The sequence below is a fragment of the Leguminivora glycinivorella genome, chromosome 5 (genome assembly GCF_023078275.1).
Source record: "Leguminivora glycinivorella isolate SPB_JAAS2020 chromosome 5, LegGlyc_1.1, whole genome shotgun sequence".
Lineage (NCBI taxonomy): Eukaryota > Metazoa > Arthropoda > Insecta > Lepidoptera > Tortricidae > Leguminivora > Leguminivora glycinivorella.
In genome coordinates, this window is record NC_062975.1 from 6,296,952 (window position 1) to 6,324,265 (window position 27,314).

The following is a 27,314-nucleotide window of genomic DNA, read 5'->3' on the forward strand; positions in this document are numbered from 1 at the left end:
TGAAAGGGGGGCAAACTGTAAATTTCAAGTTACTAGGTCAAGTGGGGTATCGTTGGAAAGAGCTCAAATTGAACGTAAATAAGCTATTTTTTATAATTTTTTTGTTGTGGAAAAAAAATGAATTTTGAAGGAAAATGTAAAAAAAAATACCGTTCCCCCCCCCCTTATCTCCGAAGTTTACCAACGAAAAATTATGAAAATTTTAGTAAACATTGTTTTTATGCTAAATATTACAGGAAAAATATAATCGTGTTTGTATTTTGAATAATTTTTTTTAATTCACAAAAAACTTTTCAGATTTTTACTTTCAATTTACCCACCCTTGCGGATGTATATCGTACTTCAAATTAATACGAGATGTTACGTAAACCATCTTCTGTCCAATAAAGTAAAAACTGTTAACATTATAAAGAATTATCCCTGAAAAACCAGGTCGCGCAAATTAGTTAGCAAATTGACCGGGAGATGGCGCTATACACAATAATACTCATTAGTGCCTATACTTTTGTCTTCTAGTCAAGTCATAGAGTTATATGAAAATATGAGATTATTTTTACTAGGTAGTTTGAAAGAAAGTTTGTACGGAACCCTCGGTGGGCGAGTCCGACTCGCACTTGGCCGGTTTTTTATTACATTTTAAGTATAGCGGATCGGATATTGCTGGATATTACTTATTGTTGTTTTTATTGCAAATCCGGCGGGGTAAAAACGCGTTATTACGTGCGTCCCTTTCGAATGAAATTGTGATAAACAAGATATCAATGCGGTCCTGGGTTCGAATCCCGGTAAGGGCATTATTTGTGTGCTGAACACAGATATTTGTTCTCGAGTCATGGACGTTTTCTGTGTACATAAGTATTTGTATGTATATTATATATATCGTTGTCTGAGTACAGTGAGTACCCACAATACAAGCCTTCTTGATCTAACCGGGGCTCAGTCAATCTGTGTAAGAATGTCCTATAATATTTATTTATTTATTTATCAATACCTAATTACTCCCTTCGTTAAAAATACTCACCTTTTTACATCTTTCTTCATGCTGATGTGGCGATTAACTGTTCTTAAATCTCCTGTAAAAGTCCTTCTGTTAATGAATACCACGCATAGGCTATCACTAACCGAGTAAAGTTCCGTGTCTCATAAATTTAGTACCTATGCGTCGTAATGGTCCAAAAGAATTACGACTGAGACCTAAGAAACCTGAATAAACCTTCTCAGTTACATGTGGGAAAGTGCAAATTCAATTCAAAGCGTGAAATTGGAAACAAGTCTAGCACATTCCTGTTTTAATACGTCTATTGTTTAGTGATGTGTTTTGACGTAATTTTATTTATTGTTTAGTTTCTTAACAGCTTTCGTTAAGTGGAAAAGCTGACGTCCAGTTTTTATAAACAGAACCTATAGGTACCAAGAGTTATCAACTTTTTAAAATACGTTATATCTATTCAGTAGCGTTATATCTATATCGTTATATCTATACATTATGGAAGATGAAATTCACGTCGGTTAAAAATTGGGAATACTTATAATCTCGTGCCAACACGAAATCCAGTATCCAGTAGGTAGTCGCGATCCAAAAATCTCCCCTTAGTAATTTAACTTGGACTATTGTAGCATTTTTTGTGGTAGCAGAGTGCACTGCGAAGGATAAGTGCGTTTTCACATTCACATTGTGCGATATCGGATGTCGGGAGGATTTCAAAGACAAATACAAGATGGCGGCCTAAACGTATGGAATATCGGTCCTACATCCGATGTCGGATCGGATAGTGTGAAAACGCACTAAGGGTAAAGCCCAAAGAGCTTGGAATCACTACGTGGCGTGGTGAACCTTGCTCATGTCCATATCTGCCTAGCCGATAGCTCACCTCACAGTACTATAAGCTCGCGGTGGGACCAGAGGGGTTACCATGACGTGCTAAAGCCGTTCAGTTTATGTTGAGAGAGAGGGACGGAGCTATGTAACTGCTATAGCTGTGTCCCTTTCTCTCAACCTAAACTGAACGTCATGGTAACCCCCCAGTGCCTAAGTCGCCTTACGACATCCATGATAAGGGGTGGTGCTAATCTTTTCTAAAGTCGACACGTCACGGCACGTATTTTAGCAGTTAGGATAATGAGTACCTATTTATGACCCATTATTCGCATTAATTCACTAGATGTATTATGTATGGAAGACTGAGTCACAGGCGGCCTCCCACGGGGTGTCATATGACCGCAACCCGACCCGCTTATAAATTAATATCTGGGCGACCGATATTAATTTTATTTTAATAATTTTAATAATATATCACGTCTTTAGATAAAAAAAAACTCTTATAAATACAAAAACAAAAAAAAAGACAAAAACAAAAACTTAATTGCTGGCCGGGATTCGAAACCCTGACACCTACGATCTATCTGCGTACATTAGACCGACCTCGTACGACTGAGCTAAGCGGAATCGATGCGCGCGCGGCGAAATTAACTACCATATTTTACGTTTTCGGGGATCTAAGGCTACGCTAGATTGATTTTTTCACCCCCGAAAACCCCCACATAACAAATTTCAGCGCGTTAGAGCGGTTTCCGAGATCGTCGGTATATGTATATAAATAAATAAATAAATATACAAGAATTGCTCGTTTAAAAGTATAAGATAAGATAATAACAATTAAATACTAGCGCTACCTGTCATAAAACATAGACTGTTTTATAGTGTTTCCATCATAACATTCATAACATAATCTACGTTAAAGATAAAACGCAAGGCAGATTGTGGCAAGCCGTAGGGAACTAGAGTCAGGGGGCCGATTTTTGAGTCTCACTGTCACTAAAATACCATTATTTCAGTGACAATTTTCTGAATTCGATCGCCGTGAGACTCAAAAATCGGCCCCCAGGCCAAGCCAACCGCCACACAAACACAACATTTTTCTCCACACCAACACGAACAAAATACAGACCATAAAACATTAATCTAAATCAAATCAAATAATATTTATTTATGATTCAAAACAATTATTTGTAAGCCTAGGTAAATTCTACCAGCCAGCTCAAGGCATCAAGTTTAAATTTGTATGAAATTACTTTGCACTCTTGTGGAGAAAATGCAATTTTGCTATCCGTTTTCGAATAGCAAAATTGATCTTCATTAGTTGGAGTGTGGATAGCTCCGCGGAGCCTCCGCGTCTGCAATGGTTGAGTCTTGGACTGGCTCTTTTATAGTGACTTTATGTTCCTGGGGAGTTCAGGGTACGTAATGGCACAAACCCTCACGAAACGCTCCTGCGTATTGGCGCGACAGAGCCAGACTACCTTTCGCGGCGTTTCGTTTTCGTTTCGCGTCGCAGAAATGCCATTCGGCTACGGCACCTGCCGGCGTACCACGCTTCCAATTTTATCACTTATCCACGTGGATAAGACATCTGTCACTCTCACACTGACATACTTGCCAAAGCGTGACAGAAGTCTTATCCACGTGGATAAGTGATAAAATTAGAAGCATGATACGCCGGCTGTTTACTCGACTCACTCGTAGTTGGGTTGGTTCAAACCGGACAACGACAGGAACTATAGGAAGGGGGTAGGTACCCTACTTATATAGAAATATGCCCATATATAAACATATTTGTGCATCATATTATTCATAGTACATTGTTTTTAGGGTTCCGTACCTCAAAAAGGAATAACGGAACCCTTATAGGATCACTTGTGTGTCCGTTGTCACAGTCAATTTTCTCCGAAACTACCGAACCGATTAACTTGAAATTTGACTGAAATTTGGCACACATATGTAATTAAACCTGTGACCCAAAGACGCACATGTAATTTAAATTAAGAAAATTAAATTATAGAGGCCACTTTTGGGGGGGTAAAAGTGAAAATTAAAAATCAATGTTTCTAGAACTATATTGTGTTACATATCAAATGAAAGAGCTTTTTAGAAGTATTTCAAAAATATATTTTTTAATAATTTTTAGTAAAGTAATTTAAGAAAATAGGCAAAAACTGACCCCCCCCCCTTATCTCCAAAACTACTAAGCGTAAAATTTGCAAAAAAAAATACACGAGATAGTTTTCAATCTATAGATTACCTACAGGAAAACCTATTAGAAATCTACAGTAAAGCGTAAGTCGGACTTAAAAGCCAAATCTCTTGAAATTGTGCTTATATGTAATATTTAAACGCGCTCACGTTTAAATATTACATATAAAATAAACTCATTTGTTTCGTTTTGTTCAAAATATCGATTATTCGCAAAAATGACTTAAGTTCCTACTAAAAAGGAGGCGCTTAAGCCCTTCTTGACTCTTGTAGTGTACGGAACCCTTGCAACGCGAGTACAACTCGCACTTGGCCGGTTTTTTTAAGGTTAGCTATTATCAAAACTAAAAATATAGTAATAATTATCGACATTATCGTAAGTTAATGAGATTTCGCGTTTTTTACCGCCTAGTAATATTATGTGAGTTTTAATAAAAACCCTATAGAAGCTATTAGGTTAGAAAACATAAGCAGTTTGCTGAGAATAATTTATTGATGTAAGTAATTAACATGGGTAATAATTATAAATTTACATTTTTAACTTACTTTACAAAACTTACGTACTTAAGGTAAATTTACCAGTGCTCAACGCGCGTATGTCCAAAATATTTCTGTCACATTAATTTATTGACAATGCCTTTATTGAAAGTGGCATCTACTGACTGAGTCACTGACTTACTGTCCAGCACTGGTACTTTTACCATAAAACGAAGGTGACGACTATTACATTGCAAAATATATTTAATTATGAATATTAGGTATTGTTGATAGCTCCCTGGCTGCTATTAACGTCACAATTTCGCTTTCTTTCTTCTTTGCCAGGAATGAAACTTGAGTAGTTTAATGTGCTCTGCCTACCACAGGCGTGATTATAGTTTACAGGTGTGGTGTGAGTAAGTGTATAGGTGGGTCTAGTGAGGACATCCAAACCTAAAAGGAGGACGTTATCAATTCGTCTGTATGTTTTTTTTTTATATTTTAATTTTAATATCTCCCTTATTACTGAACCGATTTTGATTTTTTTTTTATGGAATGTAATTTATACATACAGATTAATCCCATTATTATCAAAACCCCGTTCTTATTCCAAGTACCAAGTAGGTAGGTACTCGTTAGAGAATTTTTGTAGGCATTCTTGACACTTAAAACAAGTTTTTGGCACCAGAGTTTTAAACACAAATCTAACGAGAACTTAATGTACCTTACACCACATAAAATTTAATATCACGACATATTATAATATATTATTAATATAATTTACGCAAAAAATATGGAGCTTTACATTAGTTCGTAATTATATTTATTTTTTTCTCATTAGCTAGACCCCTCTCCACTCTAATCCCTAAATCCGCATTTATGATCTTGAACAGCTTGACTGCTCGATCCTGAAGCTTGGGATCAGCCTGTACAAGGCTATCAACAATATTACTAATCAAACGTTTCCTTGCGTCTTCAGGCAACTCATATTTATAATGATGTGACGCCTGGTCAAAGTTTAGAGACGTATCTTGCACTATTTCAAGTACCTCAGGTCTTTCGGGATCAACATAAGGTACAGGACCATCGGTATATATAAATAAATAAATAAATATACAAGAATTGCTCGTTTAAAAGTATAAGATAAGATAATAACAATTAAATACTAGCGCTACCTGTCATAAAACATAGACTGTTTTATAGTGTTTCCATCATAACATTCATAACATAATCTACGTTAAAGATAAAACGCAAGGCAGATTGTGGCAAGCCGTAGGGAACTAGAGTCAGGGGGCCGATTTTTGAGTCTCACTGTCACTAAAATACCATTATTTCAGTGACAATTTTCTGAATTCGATCGCCGTGAGACTCAAAAATCGGCCCCCAGGCCAAGCCAACCGCCACACAAACACAACATTTTTCTCCACACCAACACGAACAAAATACAGACCATAAAACATTAATCTAAATCAAATCAAATAATATTTATTTATGATTCAAAACAATTATTTGTAAGCCTAGGTAAATTCTACCAGCCAGCTCAAGGCATCAAGTTTAAATTTGTATGAAATTACTTTGCACTCTTGTGGAGAAAATGCAATTTTGCTATCCGTTTTCGAATAGCAAAATTGATCTTCATTAGTTGGAGTGTGGATAGCTCCGCGGAGCCTCCGCGTCTGCAATGGTTGAGTCTTGGACTGGCTCTTTTATAGTGACTTTATGTTCCTGGGGAGTTCAGGGTACGTAATGGCACAAACCCTCACGAAACGCTCCTGCGTATTGGCGCGACAGAGCCAGACTACCTTTCGCGGCGTTTCGTTTTCGTTTCGCGTCGCAGAAATGCCATTCGGCTACGGCACCTGCCGGCGTACCACGCTTAATTTTATCACTTATCCACGTGGATAAGACATCTGTCACTCTCACACTGACATACTTGCCAAAGCGTGACAGAAGTCTTATCCACGTGGATAAGTGATAAAATTAGAAGCATGATACGCCGGCTGTTTACTCGACTCACTCGTAGTTGGGTTGGTTCAAACCGGACAACGACAGGAACTATAGGAAGGGGGTAGGTACCCTACTTATATAGAAATATGCCCATATATAAACATATTTGTGCATCATATTATTCATAGTACATTGTTTTTAGGGTTCCGTACCTCAAAAAGGAATAACGGAACCCTTATAGGATCACTTGTGTGTCCGTTGTCACAGTCAATTTTCTCCGAAACTACCGAACCGATTAACTTGAAATTTGACTGAAATTTGGCACACATATGTAATTAAACCTGTGACCCAAAGACGCACATGTAATTTAAATTAAGAAAATTAAATTATAGAGGCCACTTTTGGGGGGGTAAAAGTGAAAATTAAAAATCAATGTTTCTAGAACTATATTGTGTTACATATCAAATGAAAGAGCTTTTTAGAAGTATTTCAAAAATATATTTTTTAATAATTTTTAGTAAAGTAATTTAAGAAAATAGGCAAAAAATGACCCCCCCCCCCCCCCCCCCCCCCCCCCCTTATCTCCAAAACTACTAAGCGTAAAATTTGCAAAAAAAAATACACGAGATAGTTTTCAATCTATAGATTACCTACAGGAAAACCTATTAGAAATCTACAGTAAAGCGTAAGTCGGACTTAAAAGCCAAATCTCTTGAAATTGTGTGAGCGCGTTTAAATATTACATATAAAATAAACTCATTTGTTTCGTTTTGTTCAAAATATCGATTATTCGCAAAAATGACTTAAGTTCCTACTAAAAAGGAGGCGCTTAAGCCCTTCTTGACTCTTGTAGTGTACGGAACCCTTGCAACGCGAGTACAAATCGCACTTCGCCGGTTTTTTTAAGGTTAGCTATTGTCAAAACTAAAAATATAGTAATAATTATCGACATTATCGTAAGTTAATTAGATTTCGCGTTTTTTACCGCCTAGTAATATTATGTGAGTTTTAATAAAAACCCTATAGAAGCTATTAGGTTAGAAAACATAAGCAGTTTGCTGAGAATAATTTATTGATGTAAGTAATTAACATGGGTAATAATTATAAATTTACATTTTTAACTTACTTTACAAAACTTACGTACTTAAGGTAAATTTGCCAGTGCATTTATTGACAATGCCTTTATTGAAAGTGGCATCTACTGACTGAGTCACTGACTTACTGTCCAGCACTGGTACTTTTACCATAAAACGAAGGTGACGACTATTACATTGCAAAATATATTTAATTATGAATATTAGGTATTGTTGATAGCTCCCTGGCTGCTATTAACGTCACAATTTCGCTTTCTTTCTTCTTTGCCAGGAATGAAACTTGAGTAGTTTAATGTGCTCTGCCTACCACAGGCGTGATTATAGTTTACAGGTGTGGTGTGAGTAAGTGTAGATATAGGTGGGTCTAGTGAGGACATCCAAACCTAAAAGGAGGACGTTATCAATTCGTCTGTATGTTTTTTTTTTATATTTTAATTTTAATATCTCCCTTATTACTGAACCGATTTTGATTTTTTTTTTATGGAATGTAATTTATACATACAGATTAATCCCATTATTATCAAAACCCCGTTCTTATTCCAAGTATCTACCAAGTAGGTAGGTACTCGTTAGAGAATTTTTGTAGGCATTCTTGACACTTAAAACAAGTTTTTGGCACCAGAGTTTTAAACACAAATCTAACGAGAACTTAATGTACCTTACACCACATAAAATTTAATATCACGACATATTGTAATATATTATTAATATAATTTACGCAAAAAATATGGAGCTTTACATTAGTTCGTAATTATATTTATTTTTCTTCTCATTAGCTAGACCCCTCTCCACTCTAATCCCTAAATCCGCATTTATGATCTTGAACAGCTTGACTGCTCGATCCTGAAGCTTGGGATCAGCCTGTACAAGGCTATCAACAATATTACTAATCAAACGTTTCCTTGCGTCTTCAGGCAACTCATATTTATAATGATGTGACGCCTGGTCAAAGTTTAGAGACGTATCTTGCACTATTTCAAGTACCTCAGGTCTTTCGGGATCAACATAAGGTACAGGACCATGGTATGTGTTAGGCCAGTACGTTGGTCTATCGGTTATTTTCGCTGGCGGACGGCCATTATTGTTATAAGTAAAAGATTGTCTCAAAGGACAATTAACGGCTATGTTCTGGAAATTTGCTCCTAGCCTATAATACTGAGCATCGCGATATGACAACCGACGTGCTTCAAATAATTTATCCGGCGCGCCAAGAATACCTGGGACCAAATTAGTGGGACACATAGCTATTTGTTCGATCTCCGCAAAGAAATTCACAGGATTCCTGTCAAGCACCAGACGGCCCAAGGGTTGAAGCGGATACTCATCAACGGGTAGCACCTTTGTCACGTCAAAGACGTCAAAAGCAGCATTTCGAACCTGCTCTAAACTTAGCACCTGAACTAGAACTTGCCAGCTAGGGTAGTCTCCATTTGCAATAGCATTATACAAGTCTTTCGTAAAGGCGTCTGGATTAATTCCACTTATCTCCATGCCTTCTTTAGAAGTCAAGTAACCCTCTCCTTGATCTGGTAATAAATGGAATCTAAGGAAATGCGATTCTCCTTGATCGTTGGTCACTTGGTATGTATGGACGCTGAACCCTGGCATATGCCGGTAACCGTTGGGTATGCCGCTGTCTCCAAATTTATACATGAAGAAGTGTATTGATTCTGGACGTAGAGTTATGTAATCCCATAACATGTTCGCGTCGAACAAATTGGTTGAGGGATTTTTGGCCTGCGCGTTTGCGAATGTCGGGAAGAAGAGAGGGTCTTTGTAAGGAAATATAGGGGTACTGAGGCCCACCATATCGAAATTGCCGTCCTCCGTGTAGAATTTGATAGCGAAACCGCGCCCATCTCTGAATGTGTCCGAAGCCCCGATTGAAGGAGCTACTAGAGAAAATCTTACGGCCACCGGCGTTTTTTTGCCGATTTTATTTAGGAATTTTGCTTTACAAATGTTCGTTATGTCGCGGGTGACCTGGAATGTGAAAAAAAAACTTAGACAAGAAATAATAAGGTACTTAATAAGTGTAAATTACTATTCGAAATGTTATTGTTAGCTGTAAAATTCTAGCTTAATTATACTATACTTATAACAAATATAATATAAGTATACGGAGTTATACATGGTGAAATAAAAAGGACCGTTCAAACTTTGCATAGTGACTTCTGTGGAATGAAAACAATACCATATCGGAAATGCTCCGCGTTACGGAGCGAAACATGTCGAGCGTTTTTCGACTTACGTGTGAGTGACCCGTTTATATGTTTAATATGTGTGTCTTACGGTAGTTTTGTTATTAAAAAATAATGAACAAGGTTTATTATGGGATCTATGCTGAAATCGCAAAAAAAATTAGCTGTTTCATACATTTCGACTGTCATGATGCCGCTCATTTTTGTGGAACAACCAAAATTTTTAATGCGATTTCAGCATTGGTCCCATAATAAAAGTTGTTCATTTTGGCCTCAAAAGTCGCCAAGCAAAGTTTAAACGGTCCTTTTTATTTCACCCTCTATACGTCTTTGATTCGTACTAAGAACGATTTAATATTGGACTGACAAAGCCCATACAAAAAAGCGTATCTACCCCTGAAATGTATGGGCCTTTTAGGCTTAAAATTAGATGGTGTTGGCCAAAATCATATTTCCCCAAATATTTTTGCGTGTTTTTATTTTTCACAAGAACAAATGACATATTTCTTTATTATAAAATCATGATATCACGTCAATATACAATCTAACTATTTTGGGTCAGTGATCCAAAGTGAATCTTGGCCTCCGAAACGAGAGATCGCCCCCTGTCCCGATCCTGCGCAGCCTCTTGCCAGTCACTGACTTGAAGCCGACGCAGATCCGTCCGAACATTACCTTCCATAATCATACAATGCCATACTATTTGTTAGCCATATTATTAAGTGAAATAATTTGGTTTAATATAATAAACGCCATAAGCAATTATTGCCATATTAATTGTTGCCCATATTATTACATACATACATACATACATACAATTACGCCTGTTTCCCAGAGGGGTAGGCAGAGATCACGGATTTCCATTTACTACGATCCTGACAAATCACTTTCGCTTCACACACTTTCATAACGTTTCTCATACACGCTCGTCGGTTTCGAGTACTTCTGACCAGGGTGGCTAGCCAAATGGCACAATCGCTCACGAAACGCTCACGAAACGAAGCGCTAGTAGATATCTATCTCTATCGCGCTTGCGTATTGGCGCGACAGAGCCAGCGGCGTATCGCTTTCGTTTGGCGTCGGAGAAATGCCATTCGGCTACGCACCCTGGCCCCGTTTTGCAATATTTCCCCGATTTGAACAAGAAAAGTTCGCCTAGGTTTTCCACTTCCAACTGACCCTTCCACTCTTTTTTCATATACTTTCTTCATTACTCTCCTCTCATCCATCCTCTCTACATGCCCGAACCACCTTAACCACCTTAACATACCATAGATATTATTACCTAACCTACTTTCTGATAGCAGTTTCATTTTCCAGGGGGTCACAGTTCTAACCTAACCTACTTTTCAAGCTGTTTCATCTTCCAGGGGGTCACAGTTCTAACCTAACCTAACCTACTTTCTGATAGCAGTTTCATTTTCCAGGGGGTCACAGTTCTAATGTAACCTAACCTACTTTTCAAGTTGTTTCATTTTCCAGGGGGTCACAGTTCTAACCTAACCTAACCTACTTTCTGATAGCAGTTTCATTTTCCAGGGGGTCGCAGTTCTAACCTAACCTAACCTACTTTCTGATAGCAGTTTCATTTTCCAGGGGGTCAAAGTTCTAATCTAACCTAACCTACTTTCTGATAGCAGTTTCATTCTCTAGTACTTCTAGTAGTGTCGTCTCTGTGATAATTACGCATTTCGATGATTCTGCCAAATCACATTATGGAAATTGACTTTTCTGGTCGCTAATTTGGATGACAAATGATGGTATGGAATGTGGTAATTACTGATTTCGATGATTCTGACAAATAACATTATGGAAACTGACTTTATGGGAAACAAAGTTTCTGGCACTTGATTAATATAGTAAACAATGATTATGGCATAAGATGTTATGAGAAACAATATTATGATTGTTGAATAGAGTGCATGGCAAATAAAATTATGGCAAATGAAATTCTGGCAAATGGGGGTACGGCCATACACATTTTGAAACAAAATTTAATTTGTAGGTATCATCAGTGTAGTTAAATAATAGTATTTAATAGGTGGCGCTAAAAAATCGAGGTACGATTCTCAGCATGAAGTATGTAAATCCTATATAAATAATCCTTGAATCGTACTAACCTCAAAATATCCAAAAGCACCAGAACCGGGTGCGTGCACCGTGCGCTCCACGATTTTCTGCCGGTTGAGATGCGTTATAGACTCCGTTAAATACTCGTTGAAGAGTACTCGCCGGTTGAGGGACACATTGGCGTCCTTGAACTCTACGGGTGCTCCATTCGCCGTGGTCAGAATTCCTATTGGCCCCTGAAAATATAAAATAATGAATGAGTGAAAAAATAGCTCGTAAAAGTTATCTAATTACTTTTCTTATGCCCTACACTAACTACCGTTAAAAGATTCGCCCGCATTCAATTTTACACACTGTATAATAGTTAGCGTGGTTACTAAAAATAGACGTTTTAAATAATTTTCATCACACTCGCATTCTAAATATGCTATTGCACGCAGACGGAGCGGGAGTTATAGAAGAATCGTACTCCCAAGGGAGTTATGAAATTTCTAATTTTATGCTTTCTATATCTATTTACACATTTTTTTACATTACTAGTGCTATGAAAAACATTGTAAGTGTGGGCGTAAGAATGTTGCAAACTCGAGTCTTATACTCGCTCCGGCAAGCCGTCGCGATTTCATTTACGCTCGTTAGCTATTTTCAACTTAGCCCCATGTTGCACAATGTACTACCTACCCCAGTTCTCTCAGCGAACAGAACCGTCTGTTGAGCCGCAACATCTTCATAATGTACAGCATTAGCAGCAATTATTATATCCAAGAGTATCACTAGTATCAACCTTAAGATGCCAAAGTTTGCTCCCTTGTACATTTTAGTACGGTCTTAACAACATGGGCATGAATAGAAATCGGAACTTGCTTAATCCTTATCTGCAACAAAAATATTTTTAAACTTAAAAATTCCTACTAAAACTCGACTGGCTATACCCGCCAAAAGAACCGGAGAATGAAAATTGTGTCGCCTAACTTCAAAACTGGGTAAATCCATTCTGCTATAAGGTTGATTATCTTTCAGATCAGATTATATTTTTTATATATTCAACCTTAAAGCAGAATGGATTTACCCAGGTTTGAAGTTAAGCGACACAATTATTGTTTAACAGTTGATGGATCACTTTACATTGTCCAAATCAAGTCCAACTCTTAGCATAATAAGCTTGGCCAAATTTACGTGACCTCCGAAACGTAGTGATTCAATGCTCTTTGCTCCGAACTGCTAACATGCGCGGATCCAGGGGTATTCCAGGGGATCAGCCTAAGTTGGCCATACAAATAGACCACGTGACCCCCCCTGAGGCCCCGGCAGCGTAGCCAGATCTACGGAAAAGTCTGTAGATCTACGGATTTCGGGGCTTCAACACAGACCTACGGATTTTTTTGAAATTTCTACGGAATTCCAATAACACAATTTTTTACTAAATTATACATGTAAGCAATAAAGATATTGTGAGTTATTGCTAATAACGAAACGTGATTCCCGTCTCGCTTCGGATGTGCTTCGGACTCAATTCGGACTATAGCGACTATTTATACTTTTGCGTTTCGTTACACGCCGCTCACGCTGTACAAGATCTAACTTTCTAAGGCTACACCATAAACTACTAAGAAGATACTAGGCTACACTAATGTAGTAAAAGGGAACGGAATTGAAGCTAAGAACATACTACGCGGACGTCCGTCGTAAATCGACCACGACCGCGACCGATCAGTGTGCACGGAACAAAACATCCAGCGAGCCAGATTTCGATCGGACGTCCATGCGCTCAAGGCCACGTCGACGTCCGTCGACCGATAGTTTGCACGGTTATATGTAATTTCATTGTCCAGATTCCCGTCCGCGGTCGATTTACGACGGACGTCCGCGTAGTATGTTCCTAGCTTAATAATATGGTGAAAAAGTAGAAGTGCTACATACACTTCTACTTTTCATTAGTCTGTCAAACAGAGGTGTGTCACAGTAAAAAGGCGCGAAATTTTAATTCTTCGTGTCTTTTAATTATCCTAATTTTTTTTTAATTTTCCGCTTTTTCTAGAGACGGAATCGGCCATAAAAACTTAAAAGAAAAGTCTGTAGAACTACGGATTTTTTAAATTTCAATCTACGGAATTCTACGGATATTTTGGCCGCAGCCTACAGATTTACAGAATTATAATCTGGCAACACTGGGCCCCGGGCCTTTACCACGTGACCCCCCCCCCCCCCCCCCCCTGGGCATAAAGCTGGATCCGCGCTTGACTGCTAAACAACCATCAGCTTCCTCGGCCTTTGTACGGCCGGAAAAACACCTACATATTAATATTAGTTACAATAGGGACAGATGAAACTAACGTGTAATAACGTGTTTTAAACTAGAGTTATCTAAGAAACTAACTGCATAGTTAACTCTAGTCTAATAATCTCGATTCGTTATTTGATAGTCTGGCAAAAAGAGTACAAATTAAAAAGTAGCAACATTGTAGTAGCGTCCCTCTCGATCCAATGCATGTGAGAGAATGGGAAGACACTACGATGTTGCCACTTTTTAATTTCTACTCTTTTTCTACCAAGCCGTAATGTTCCGTGTTTGTCATTCATACTGCGTGCAACGGAACGTAATTACGTTTTGTGTCGGTAAGGGCCCCCACAGACGGGAGACAAAACAGTTTTGTCTCCGTCGCTCGGTCTATGGGCTAGTATGAAGGTGCGCACACGAGGCGACGCAACTTTTCATACAAATACGACGGAGACAAAACTGTTTTGTCTCCCGTCTGTGGAGGCCCTAACGCTCCGCGCACACGGATGCAACAGTTGCACGGCGACATTTTTTGTCTCTGTCGTGCGTCTAAGGAGTGACGACAGAGACAAAAAATGTCGCCGTGCAACTGTTGCATCCGTGTGCGCGGGCCCTAACTTTCTGCTTGATTGCAACTTGTGCGGAGTTAAAAAATAAATAAAATATAAGCATATTAAAATATTTTAAATGGTTGTTATTAATTTCACTTAAGTACTAACTTTATAATTAATTATTAAATTAAAATAATTATAAACATTTTCTAATAAAGTGTCATTCAATTTGTCAGTCGACAATCGGAACGCAACTTACAATGTGTCAAAATAAAAAAAAATGAACATCGTCAAATCGTCAATAAATATTCCACGTTATATCTAGATAATTTCCAATTCAGCTTACGGAACAGTTCAAAATGCTAAATCTACTAGTGTAGTGTGACAGACATTGTTTCTATAGGTTTTTATAGCGCGTGTTCCCAGTGAGTTATAACCAAAAATGACAAGGTCGCCGAAGGATGATCCGCGATACAATGACATGCAGCACAACGCTTGGAATTACCGTGCAGAAACATCTGAAAACTGTGCACCTGGTATGTTAAATGAAAGAAAACAAGTACCGCTTTCATCCAACACGCCTACAATGAGCGAAAACAGTGTGTACGCTAACGGTGATTTCACGAACGATGTTTATTTGAACAAGCATCCTTACAACGTGCAGGCGGGTGACACCGGGGCCAGCCAAGATGAAAACATGTTGCTTAACAACATGCCTAACACCGCTCGCGTCAATAATCAGAATTATGGAACCGCCATGCTTAAATTAGCCAATGGGCAAGTAGTCAGATTCTTTTACGACGAAAATACTCAACAACTATACTTCCCCATGTCAGGCCAATACGAATTATTCAACCACAATCAAGGGTTGCGTGAAATGCCTCTGCAGGCTCCTCAGCAGCCCGCAATGTTTACTCTCAACCAGGATTACTCCATCAACAATAATAATGTTCAGATGCCAACACCAACCACTACCACCCACAATAATTACATACAAGAAAACCTCAGCAACCAAACCTCCACCATGCCTACCTCCAACTTCTTGAAGGAAGTGTTAGGAAACTGGGAGCCTAATTCCTCTGGTACTTACTCTCCCTTTGGACAAAACTATCCACTGAACCATCCCGATGTGCCACCTAATGTTCTTCCAAAAAAGCCAATGGAACCTCCAATAAGTCAAATAAAGCCTGAGAATTCTCCTAAAAGAAATGAAAACAGTCCATTAGCAGACACAAGTAACAAAAAACGCATTGTGGCAGAGGTGAAACCAATGCGTCCCACATATTCTGATGTGCTAGCTAAAAACAAGAATAACACCCAACCTGATGCCACTAAAGTTAAACCACAAAGTAATATTGAAGTTAAAACTTCAAACAACAAAGGCAGCTCCAAGCCTGATAAACCATCAAACCCCAAACATACTGATGAGAGCAAACAAAAAGAGAAAAAACAGCAAGCAAACACCATCTCTTCAGGCAGTGAGTCTGGAGATATAAATAATGAAGACAATGAAAAACGTCAGAAACCCAGCAAAAAATCCAAGAATAAACGTAACAATATGCCTCGTAAATGGTCCTCTCTTGATGATGTTACCAATGAAGAAGATATCGGCTACACTGAAGGCAGTGAAAGTCAATTTGTTTTTATTGAAAACCAAGAAAAACCTAAGAAAGACAGAAAAGTCAATGACAGGGCTAAAAATTCTGACAAGAATGCCACAGCAGATGATTCTAGAGTTGACGATGAAGAACAGACTCAATTTATCTTTCAAGATAACCAGAATGATAGTGTGAAGGCCCGAAAGAAAAAAGAAGCTCGTATTAATCATAAATTGGCAAAACCGGTGCCGGATAAAAAGAAAACAGCGCAGACGAAGTTTAAGCGGAACAAGCCGGGGTATTTAGGGCTGGCTCAGAACTACCTTGAGCATTGGGGAGAGGCCACTTGGAAGGCTATTGTTTGGTTCTTCTACTTGCTGTCAGATATATGCAGAATGAGTGCCCACTTGTTATTTGATCTGTAAGTATTCATTGATTTTTTTTTATGTTTTTTATCTTTTTATTAGTGCAGCATTTCCAAAACTATGAAGATTTTCACTAGGTGGGTCAGAGGTGAGAGCTCTGTAAACATTGTTTTAGTGATGTTACAAGTAAGAAAGCTTACCCAATGTCATGTTAGATATTTCTGCTATGTCTGCAAACTGTTGCAAAGCATTCCTGTCTGCCTAAAAGATGCACACAGCTGCCAAGCATTACAATGTATACATGAATTTATAATAGAGTACAAACAGTATGAATGCTGCAACATATTTGGTTAATTATTTAAAACTATGATTTATTTTGAGTCAGCAATAGGGAATGCAAAAACCAACCAATTTTCATAACCGTTATGGTTACGCCCGAAAAATAACCGACAACCGGTTATTATCAGTTATGGTTATTTTCCACAAAAAGTGGCAAATTTTTCTATCAAATAATCGGAAAAATACAAAAATGAAGGTAAAATAAAGTATTAGTGAATGTTACTAAAAGTTGATAATAAGGCCTTGACTTGACGTGATATTATATTCAATCAAAATCGTTCACAAGGAAGGAAAGAATTTTTTTATATTTTCGTTTATTACTAAAGGAAATGAATAACAAAAATGTTAGTCACAGTCAAACATAGGCAGTACATATTTTGGAGCCATTTAAGGTCCAATTCATCAAATTTTAATCATAAAATAATAATCGATAATAACCGTTACCGGTTATTTGAATTTCCTAATAATCCGTTATGAAAATTTGACAAATAACTGGTTTGAACCGGTTATTTCGGTTACGGTTTGAATTCCCTAGTCAGCAAACGTTATTTCTTTGAGTTCTTTTGCTTATATGTGTCTCCAAAGCTATGCTCAAACATGACAATATTTGAAGACAAACTGAGAATGCCATGTTTTAATTAGATTAAATCTACTAAAAAAAAATAGTTTTTAGTTATACGGGTAATTGTTCCGTGTGAATTATTCGACTGGCCTGCTCATTCGCTCCAAGTGAACTATAAAATTGTTCTTACACTAAAAACGGAAAGTCAAATTAAGCAACTGATGTTACTAGGCTTACTAGTTTATGTTTCCACACCTTGTGCAATACTTTAGCAAGAAACATTATAAGAAAATAACATTTTAGTAGATGCACTCAACCATTCAGAAACATTATTTTATATAAATCCCAAAGGGCTATAACAAAAACAGGGTTCCTGAATTCTTTAGCACTCTAATTAAGACGATACGGTAGGGGTCAATTCTCCATACAAACGCTCTCGACTATTTCCTCCCTGGTTTTTGAAGATAGAGCAATGATTTTTTCAACACATTATTATTATTTTTATCTGTGTCGGACCGTTTTGATTTTTTTGATATTCTGCTTTTCAAAGATTCTAGAGCCAATCAAAAATTTCCAAAAACGGCCTTTTGCATTGTGCCGCAAAAAAGGTGTGATACTCAAGATTGGTAACAATTAACCAAAAAAGCTAAACGGTCCGACATAGATTATTTCATTGTTATTCAGATTCTCAAATTTCGTTCCGATTGATTAAGTTTTGAAGGAGGAAAGAGTCGAGAGTGGAACCTCGATTTTAAAGATTTTTTTGAAATATCTTTTGACTGAGTTGTTCTTAATGGACAATTTTTTTCGATAAATCTAGTTAATAACACTTGTATATTTAACTAAAATTCCCAAGTTGAAAGGGGGGGCTCATTCCCATTTTAGCATTTTCGCTACCGTATCCTCTTAATTACTTAGTAAAAGAGGAAGATGCCCCAATTTTGCGATAAGCACAGATAAGCATAGATATATATATTTGTTCCTGAGTCATGGCTGTTTTCTATGTATATAAGTATTTGTATATAATATATATATCATTGTCCGTGTATAGTATACGTACTTACGAACCGTGGGACTCAGTCAATCTGTGTAAGAACGTCCTATAATATTATTAAATTCAAGAAAGTGTGAGTAGAGTTACATGGTCAATATGTTTGAATTTAGACATCTATAAGTATAAAACTGTTATTAGTAGATAGTGAATTTATTACTTTATTACTGAACCCTAAGCTGGGAGTCAGAGCGTGACGGATTTGCTGCAAAATGCGAGAAAAATGTTGCGATGTAAATCAACGTAACTTTATCTTAAAATTTCTTATCAAACTATCTACTCATTGAACTTATTGCTACGTGAATAAAGAACTTCAATACGTATAGTATCCTACACGTCGTGTTTTTACATGTATCAATAATAAACATCAATTTAAAAGTACTTCTGAAATTAAGGTGTTATTTTGTTAAATGCATCCAAAATTTTAGATTTCAAAGAAAAGTATACAGGGTAAAACTTCTATCATCAAAAATCAAATGTTTGATAAAAAAATATATCTCAAGCATTCTACTCGATATTTCCGAAATCCACTGCAATTTTAAGTGCATCTAGCAATTTTTATAACTAATTTATATTGTTTTTATATTTTAACTGAAAAAGCTGCCTTAAATTAACAGTCAGGTGCCAGGTCCACACAGGGCGAGGCATGTCGCGAAACAATTTCCTCGCGCGGCAAATGTACTATGTAGACATGCCATTGCCGAGGCAGTGCGTGCGTTTTGCTCGGCCGAACTTCTGTATGTGTAGACCCGGCTAACTAGATACATAGAATCATGCCTGTTTCCCACAAAGGGGTAGGCAGAGCACATAAAACTACTCGAATCAGTGCCACCCTTGACAATTAAGGGGTTGAAAGAAAACTAAATTGTGACATTGTAGTGACAAGTTACCAGCCTCTGGCCTACGCCACAATTCAACTCATATCCCACAGTCGTCTTCTACGACACCCACGGGAAGAAAGGGGTCGGTGAAATCTTAATTCGTCACCACAAGGGCATCCTGGTACCATAGACTGTAGACGTGCTTTGGCCGAGGCAGTACGTGCATTTTACTCTGCCAAACTTCTGTGTCCCGGCTAACTATAGTGCCAAAAATAAAATCAATAATGACTATAACTTTCCACAGTTGCACCTCGATGTTCACTCAAACGTACGTGAGTTCCCAAGCGGTGTGGCGAAGCAGCAAGGAGTGGATCTACAAGCTCGGCGGGAACAAGTACCTGCTCTACATCGACAGGAAGTTCGGACACACCAGATTCGGCTTTTGGAGGAAAATGAAATGGTTCAAGAAAGGTACAGTATAGTACTCAGAGCATATAATACTAGAGAGCGGACAATCCGCCGGCGAACGTGTCGCAGTTATTAGCTCTGTTGTTGTGTGCGTGCGTGATGACACGACTCGCTGGTTGTTCGCATACTGTACACAAATATGGAAACGATGCGCGTGTATTGAGCTATAAAAGCGTCCATTCCATCTACAAGTGTGCGTGGGTTCATCTACAAACTTGCGACAGGCGTATTTAATACTAATCTCCCGGCATCTGATCCGGTCTCTATATCTTTAACCCCGTAAGGCCCACCATAGTTAGTTTTCCCGTTTAGAATTTGAACCTTGTTCTATAAATTAGTAAGAATTTTGTTTGTTTCAAAAATCAATCTAACAATGGAAATTCTACTTTATTGGGTTCATGGAAGATTCAAATTAGATTGCAACAACTATGTACATTGGGCCTGACGAGGTTAAGACAGGCTATTTATTAGGACTGACAATTAATAATTCAGTCCCAATATGTGACATTAAAAAAAAGCACCTGACAGTTGACACTTACTCATAATATCGGATTGACTATGAAAATTTCTAATTTTGAGAAATTTCGCTATTGTCACCCTATAAAATAAATACCATTTAACAAAACTAACAAACTCCCCTCCCAAAACACAAGACAATACTTTATATAGATTTATAAATGAGCACAATATCGTGATTCAAATAAATATTTTCTGTTGGCACTAGTACTTCCAACTTACATATGTCAATCATTCATCGATGACTGAATAATTTGGAAATGAAACATCATATTCGGATAAATAAAAATTTTATTGGCAATATGCTCACTGCTTCCTTCAACAACTAAGTAAGGTACCTAATATGTACAGGGTTGGGCAGAATAACTGTCCTAGTTAAAAAGTGGTATAAAATTTAAAAACACGATAATGTGAAAAGTAGTGCTATGATTTATATCCATAACATCTTAAGTTTTAAAGTGTTATGTAATATATTTTTTTTTTTGCTTTTCTTTAACTTGCATAATTTTAGGCATTTTGCTGTAGAAGGAGTTTGACCCGGCACGCACGACCTCATCTGCTAAGTCATGCAATACTTGACTACCCGACCCCAAAATAAATGCCAGTTTTAGCCTTTTGCCATCTCAATAAAACTTTGCATTTATTTTTATATGTAAATAAATATTAATAGTTATCAGTTACCTAAAGATGCGTAGCGTACGATTCAAGATAAAATATCAGCCTAAAAATTTCGACGAAAATGGCACTTTTCCTCATGAAGATGTGGTCTGACTGAGTTTCTCTTTTGAATAAATTTATGGCTAAAATATCTTCGTTTCTATCCCTTAATATAACACCATACTCAACATCAGTCTGACATTTGTTAAACTCCTGAAATCGAAATGCATTTTCTTTGTAAAATGGCCATCGTGCCGCGTAAATAGCATTTTTATCTAGCCCTCACATTTTTAAAAGAAACAGCGTACATACATAAATTATCCTTTATGTTTAGGTCCCTTAGTTCATGGTTATTTTGCAGTATGCAAAATGTTGTCCCCTGATTTAAACTTTCACGATTATTACACATAATTATTTTTAAAAACCGGGAGTTAATCGCGTATAACTACATATTAAACTGACCTCCAACGTTTCAAGGACGGCGTTGTCCCCGTGGTCTCGGAGAAGACTGGCTTGAAATGACATCAACATCAGCCGCGCGACAACTACCCGCACTTGGTTTTGATTATCAACCGCGCGGGATGTTTTGTCGACATACAACACTGACCGATTTAACGACTGTCGATATTATTTTCGGCTTAGACTTATTAACAAATGTTCAGCCACGGCAGACTTGTTGACCTGACGATTTTTCTCTGTCTGATTTTTTCTTTGAGTCTGCCGTGGCTGAACATTTGTTAGAGTCAGGGCCAAACCACTGGATCAAACTACATGACCCTAAAGTCCTTTCCACGGAACGCCATTTCTACAGTAGAAAAGTGCGTGAAGCCATTGAAATCAAAAAACATCGCAATTTCAATCGGGACGAAGGTTTTAGGATCTCATCCACATGGAATCCTGTCATTAATAAGTGTAAGCCGAAAATAATATCGACAGTCGTTAAATCGAATATCGTCAGTGTTGTATGTCGACAGAGTAACATCCCTAGTGCGCAAACAGTTCAAGTTGATAATCAAAACCAAGTGCGGGTAGTTCGAAAAACTCGCGCGGCTGTCAGAAGGTGTTGATGTCATTTCAAGCCAGTCTTCTCCGAGACCACGGGGACAACGCCGTCCTTGAAACGTTGGAGGTCAGTTTAATATGTAGTTATACGCGATTAAGTCCCGGTTTTTAAAAATAATTATATGTTGTCCCTCTTCAATTATATTATGTTATTGAATATTCCGAAAAACTGCGGGTCACAACTGGATGAGATTAGCCCAGGACCGGGAGAAGTGGCGTACTGGAAGAGAGGCCTATGCTCAGCAGTGGGCGATAAAAAGGCTGATATGATGATTGAATATTTTATAATTTTAAGCACAATTTTGTATGATTCGCCCATAATTATTTGTAGCTACTTTACTGACACAATCCATCCAATTCCTACAAAATCTTAACTTGATTTCAGAAGAAAAATACTTCTATAAACGATTTTTGTTATGCAATATCAAAGCAATATTGGATATTAACTTTTTTCAGTTAGTTGAATATCTCGCCCAATCCGCAATGTTCGCTGTCATAACTTCCAACTGTAAATACTTTTCAATTTTGTTATAAAAAATAATTAAACAGACTGTAATAGAAGTGTCTTTTAGAATCCGTGAAGGGCATTAAATTGTGGATATAAAATGATACACAGGGAATAGAAATCTGTAGGACAGTTAATCCGCCCAACCCTGTATTTTATGACTGACCTGTTTCATATTGGATTTGGAAGTTGCATGTTCATAATAAGTAGAAATCGTTATCAAGGTGCACTTTTCGTGGCAAACGGTACGGTTGGCAAAAAAAAACAAATACTTACATTTAAATATTTACTTTGTTCTTAACTACAAAATAAATACTTAGGTACCTTCTTAAGATTACACCTCTACGGTACAAAGCCTTTTCCGACCAACTATATATTTTTAAAACAGTATAGGTACGTAAATGACATTAATTATGTCATAAAAATACAGTACGCGAAGTGTAGGTATATTATTTTAATCCAAATAATCAAATGCACTCTAGATACGACTATCTAGAATTGTTATACAAGTACAATAACTAGTTCAAGTCAAAAGTAGTGCACGAAGCCAAATCTGTTGAACAAATTTTAGTTATTTATTCAATGTAATTTAATTAAGTAATTATAAATATGTATATATTTCATAATTTGTTAAGTATTGGCTACGTGCACGACAATTACGCCCACTACCATGTGAACTTGAAGTGGAAAATGTCAAAAAATGACATGTAAACAAACATATATTTTTAACGATTTTTCGATAATTTTAAATAAATCGAATAACAAGAGCTACTATTTCAAGTGTAATTTAGGTAGATAGATTATAAAAACATGGATATAATAATAGAAATCAGTTTCCAAATTAAGCATTACTCGCGGTATAAACTTCCAACCCCAGACCACAGGAAGAGGCAATAAATTGGTGATGGCAGGGCATATAAGGAATCTTGAAGAACATAGGAGTAATGGTAGAAGTTCTACGAGCGAGTGATATGGTATTCGCTAAACCTCCGTCCCGTTAATGGCATATAAAACAAATCTAAACGTAAGTACCTAGTCATGTCCGCGGCCGCAGAATTATCCGACACGGGCCTATTCCTAGGCTAGGCCTGAATCTTTAAGCATAATCTTTTACGGTAGCAAAAATACTAACAGCGTATTGAACAATATTAGGTAAACAAATTAAGCTTAAATATAATTTATTATAATGTTTTGTTTTGACATGTCACTTACGTTTTCTTTTCACAGTAGCTATCCATTTAGTTCTTTGATCCAATTTCCAGTGTGCTCTAAGAAACGCATAGAACGTGCAACTATTATTTTTGCCATTATTTTTACAATTAACAACGAAACAACATTGCTGCCCATATCAAACATTACACATTGTATTATATTTTATGAGTTTGACAGTGAGTGACAAACCACAATCAGTGTCGATTTTGACCACCGCAAGCACTGCGATCGCTTTGCTTACCCCCTCCATGCACTTCGCACGAAGCCAATATAATGTTTTAAATACTTGTGTAGGTATTTGTTTTTTTGCCAACCATACTCTGCCACCAAAACATCACGCTGATAACGATCATTAATTATAATAAAATTTTAGATATTTTTAACCATAGTTTCGCCATGTCTGTCTGTCCGTCCGTCCGTCCGCGGATAATCTCAGTGACCGTTAGGACTAGAAAGCTGAAATTTGGTACCAATATGTATATCAATCACGCCGACAAAGTGCAAAAATAAAAAGTAGAAAAAAATGTTTTATTAAGGTAAAGTGGGGAGTGATTTTTTTTTTCATTTCAACCCTTACGTGTGATATATTGTTGGATAGATATTTAAAATCATTTTTTGATAATGCTCATATTTTCGGAAATTATCGCTCCTAAAATAAAAAAACCGGCCAAGAGCGTGTCGGGCCACGCTCAGTGTAGGGTTCCGTAGTTTTCCGTATTTTTCTCAAAAATTACTGAACCTATCAAGTTCAAAACAATTTCCTAGAAAGTCTTTATAAAGTTCTACTTTTGTAATTTTTTTCATATTTTTTAAACATATAGTTCAAAAGTTAGAGGGGGGGGGGACGCACTTTTTTTTCCTTTAGGAGCGATTATTTCCGAAAATATTAATATTATCAAAAAACCATCTTAGTAAACCCTTATTCATTTTTAAATACCTATCCAACAATATATCACACGTTGGGGTTGGAATGAAAAAAAAATCAGCCCCCACTTTACGTGTAGGGGGGGTACCCTAATAAAACATTTTTTTCCATTTTTTATTTTTGCACTTTGTTGGCGTGATTGATATACATATTGGTACCAAATTTCAGCTTTCTAGTGCTAACGGTTACTGAGATTAACCGCGGACGGACGGACGGACGGACGGACGGACAGACAGACATGGTGAAACTATAAGGGTTCCTAGTTGACTACGGAACCCTAAAAAATGTGCTCCCCCCTCTAACTTTTGAACCATATGTTTAAAAAATATGAAAAAAATCACAAGAGTAGAAAACTTTCTAGGGAAATTATTTTGAATTAGATAGGTTGAACACTTGAAAAAAATATGGGAAACTACGGAACCCTACACTGAGCGTGGCCCGACACGCTCTTGGCCGGTTTTTTAGGAGAACCTGGAGAACAATTAGCCGATAGGAACTTGGCCCCCTTTTTAACAGGGGGTGTTATAAGTTTGACGTGTCTATCTATCTGTCTGTCTGTCTATCTGTCTGTCTGTCTGTCTGTGGCATCGTAGCTCCCAAACGGATGAACCGATTTAGATTTAGTTTTTTTTTTGAGTGAAAGCTGAGTTAGTCGGGAGTGTTCTTAGCCATGTTTCATGAAAATCGATCCACTATCTCGCGGCCGGGGGTTTGTTCAAGATTTTAATTGGTTAGGTTATATTACCAACAAATTACTTTCTCTGTTATAAAACGGTTGAAATATTAAATTGTTACTAGAAGTGGTTGAATCAACGCATTATCGGCATATAGGTGAGGGCGTTTTGTTGAATAATAATTACGTGAAAATATATTACTATTAGCACAAGAAATTTAATTTTAGTGTAAGTTTAAGAATAAGTAGAACACTTAAAGCAAGACTATCAAATAGAATGAATAGTTTTTTCGAGCATTCATTAATAATAATAATAGCCGTTTGGGCCCTGCCCCGCTGCTGGCGGCACCCTAGGTTAGGTTTTTTATAATGTGTTTATATATTTTGTATTGTTTTGTATGTGGTTTTGTATTTTACTTTTATAATCATATTATAAAATAGCCTAATCTAAGAGAAAAGATAAATAAAGGAGATAGCCGTTGAATCCATATCCAAAGTTTCCACTTCTAGTTTATAAAGTATAATTCAAATCTATCTAAAATACCATACCTCAACAAAGTCGCGTCTATCATATTACTGAACCATTTTACATATTAAGAAAAAAAAACCAATACAGTCCACAATAACAATGCATATCTTACTATGTTACATACCTCGAGTTCACACGCACCAATTTTTTTTCCAGAAACCGAAGTAGAAGGCAACGACTCAAGTAAACTGAACTCGAATATACCACTACCCGCGACGGGCGAGGAGGCAATGAAAAGGCTGTTGGCTTGCAAGGGGAAAGATCCGTACAGGTGAGACGATTTGGCAATATTTACATCGATTTCAGTAGTAGGGTTACGTGATATTCTATCGCGGGTATAGATAGCGAACAGATAATGAATGTTACTCAGACTCGGTATATTCATTTGCATTATAATAGTTTATTTGTACTGGAATAACGTAAATAGGTTACAAATTGTAAATATTGTAAATAGGCAATGTGTTGTTTTTAAACTGCGTTCTGTTTGTAGGTGAAGAATGTTCTAGAGCTTAAATGAAATTTCTCTAAGACACCGGTGTTCTAACACTATTTTGGATATAATATTTTTTTTTATATATATATAATAAGGCTTTCACAAGTCCATAGCTTGACCTTAGGGCGTATACATAAACCAATGGACATATTGCATACTGTTTAGTATATGATTATCAAATTTATACGGACTATTAACAATAATAGACGGCAGAGTTATGAAGAAAAAAATCTAACAAGTAAAATTGAGAAAAGCAAAATGTTTTTCATCACACTCCCACAGTAAATGTAGTAATATCCTCTTGCGGCCGGGAGTTATGAAATTTCTAGTACAGTTTTTTTTCTTTTTACAGTTTTTTATGTTGCAAATGTGATGAAAAACATTGTAATCTCAAGCAGGTATTTAAATCTCTCCGGGAAGTCATCGCTATTTAACTTTACTCTCGTGTGCAATGTTTATCTTCCGCCCCACTTGGCACAATGTACAAACAGCAACAGCGGCCCTTACAGTAAACGGCTATAAAGAATGCACATCGGTTTTTAAAAACATCCGTCATGTTGTCGATTCTGGAAGTTTTACGACTCTCTCGATAGTTTCGATAGTTATTCCTCGCTTCCGCCTCTTCACTCCTATTGGAATCAGGTGCTCAGATAACACGTCAGCGGAATAACTGTTGCGTAAAACTGCTGTTTTTCTGCGTTTTGAGCCATCACTGGATTCCACAAAATCCTTTTGAGGCCTCCCTCCTTTTTGTTGTTCTGGTTTTGAAAAATGCAGTTTATCTTGTCTTCTCTTTTTCTAAGAATGTTTTTTTATAGTTGTTACACTTGGCCCACTTTATATTGAATTGAGTCTTAAAATTACGTGCCTCTACGATGATTTTGTGTTTT

The 27,314-nt window shown here is 37.1% G+C and overlaps 2 protein-coding genes across 4 annotated transcripts in view; one reads left to right on the forward strand and one right to left on the reverse strand.

The window, feature by feature from the left end:
* Nucleotides 1-5,080: 5,080 nt before the first annotated feature.
* Nucleotides 5,081-26,184, reverse strand: LOC125226129 (catalase-like). 2 transcript variants are annotated; one of them, XM_048130015.1, is made up of 5 exons: nt 26,056-26,184; nt 12,501-12,694; nt 11,870-12,055; nt 8,533-9,531; nt 5,081-5,556 (listed from the first exon to the last, which is right to left on the reverse strand). In XM_048130015.1, the coding sequence occupies exons 2-5, from the start codon at nt 12,633-12,635 to the stop codon at nt 5,314-5,316; spliced, it is 1,563 nt and encodes a 520-aa protein (XP_047985972.1). In that variant the 5' UTR covers nt 12,636-12,694; nt 26,056-26,184; the 3' UTR covers nt 5,081-5,313. The 2 variants fall into 2 exon arrangements, with proteins under 2 accessions (XP_047985972.1, XP_047985971.1); XM_048130014.1 differs by lacking the exon at nt 5,081-5,556 and having other exon boundaries at nt 7,509-9,531.
* Nucleotides 14,905-27,314, forward strand: part of LOC125226128 (dnaJ homolog dnj-5) — a 29,976-nt gene continuing 17,566 nt past the window's right edge. For both annotated transcript variants that reach the window (XM_048130013.1, XM_048130012.1), the window contains exons 1-3: nt 14,905-16,667; nt 19,689-19,855; nt 26,088-26,202. In XM_048130013.1, the coding sequence (XP_047985970.1) occupies nt 15,091-16,667; nt 19,689-19,855; nt 26,088-26,202 (1,859 nt within the window). In that variant the 5' untranslated portion in view covers nt 14,905-15,090. The remainder of the gene's footprint in view (nt 16,668-19,688; nt 19,856-26,087; nt 26,203-27,314) is intronic.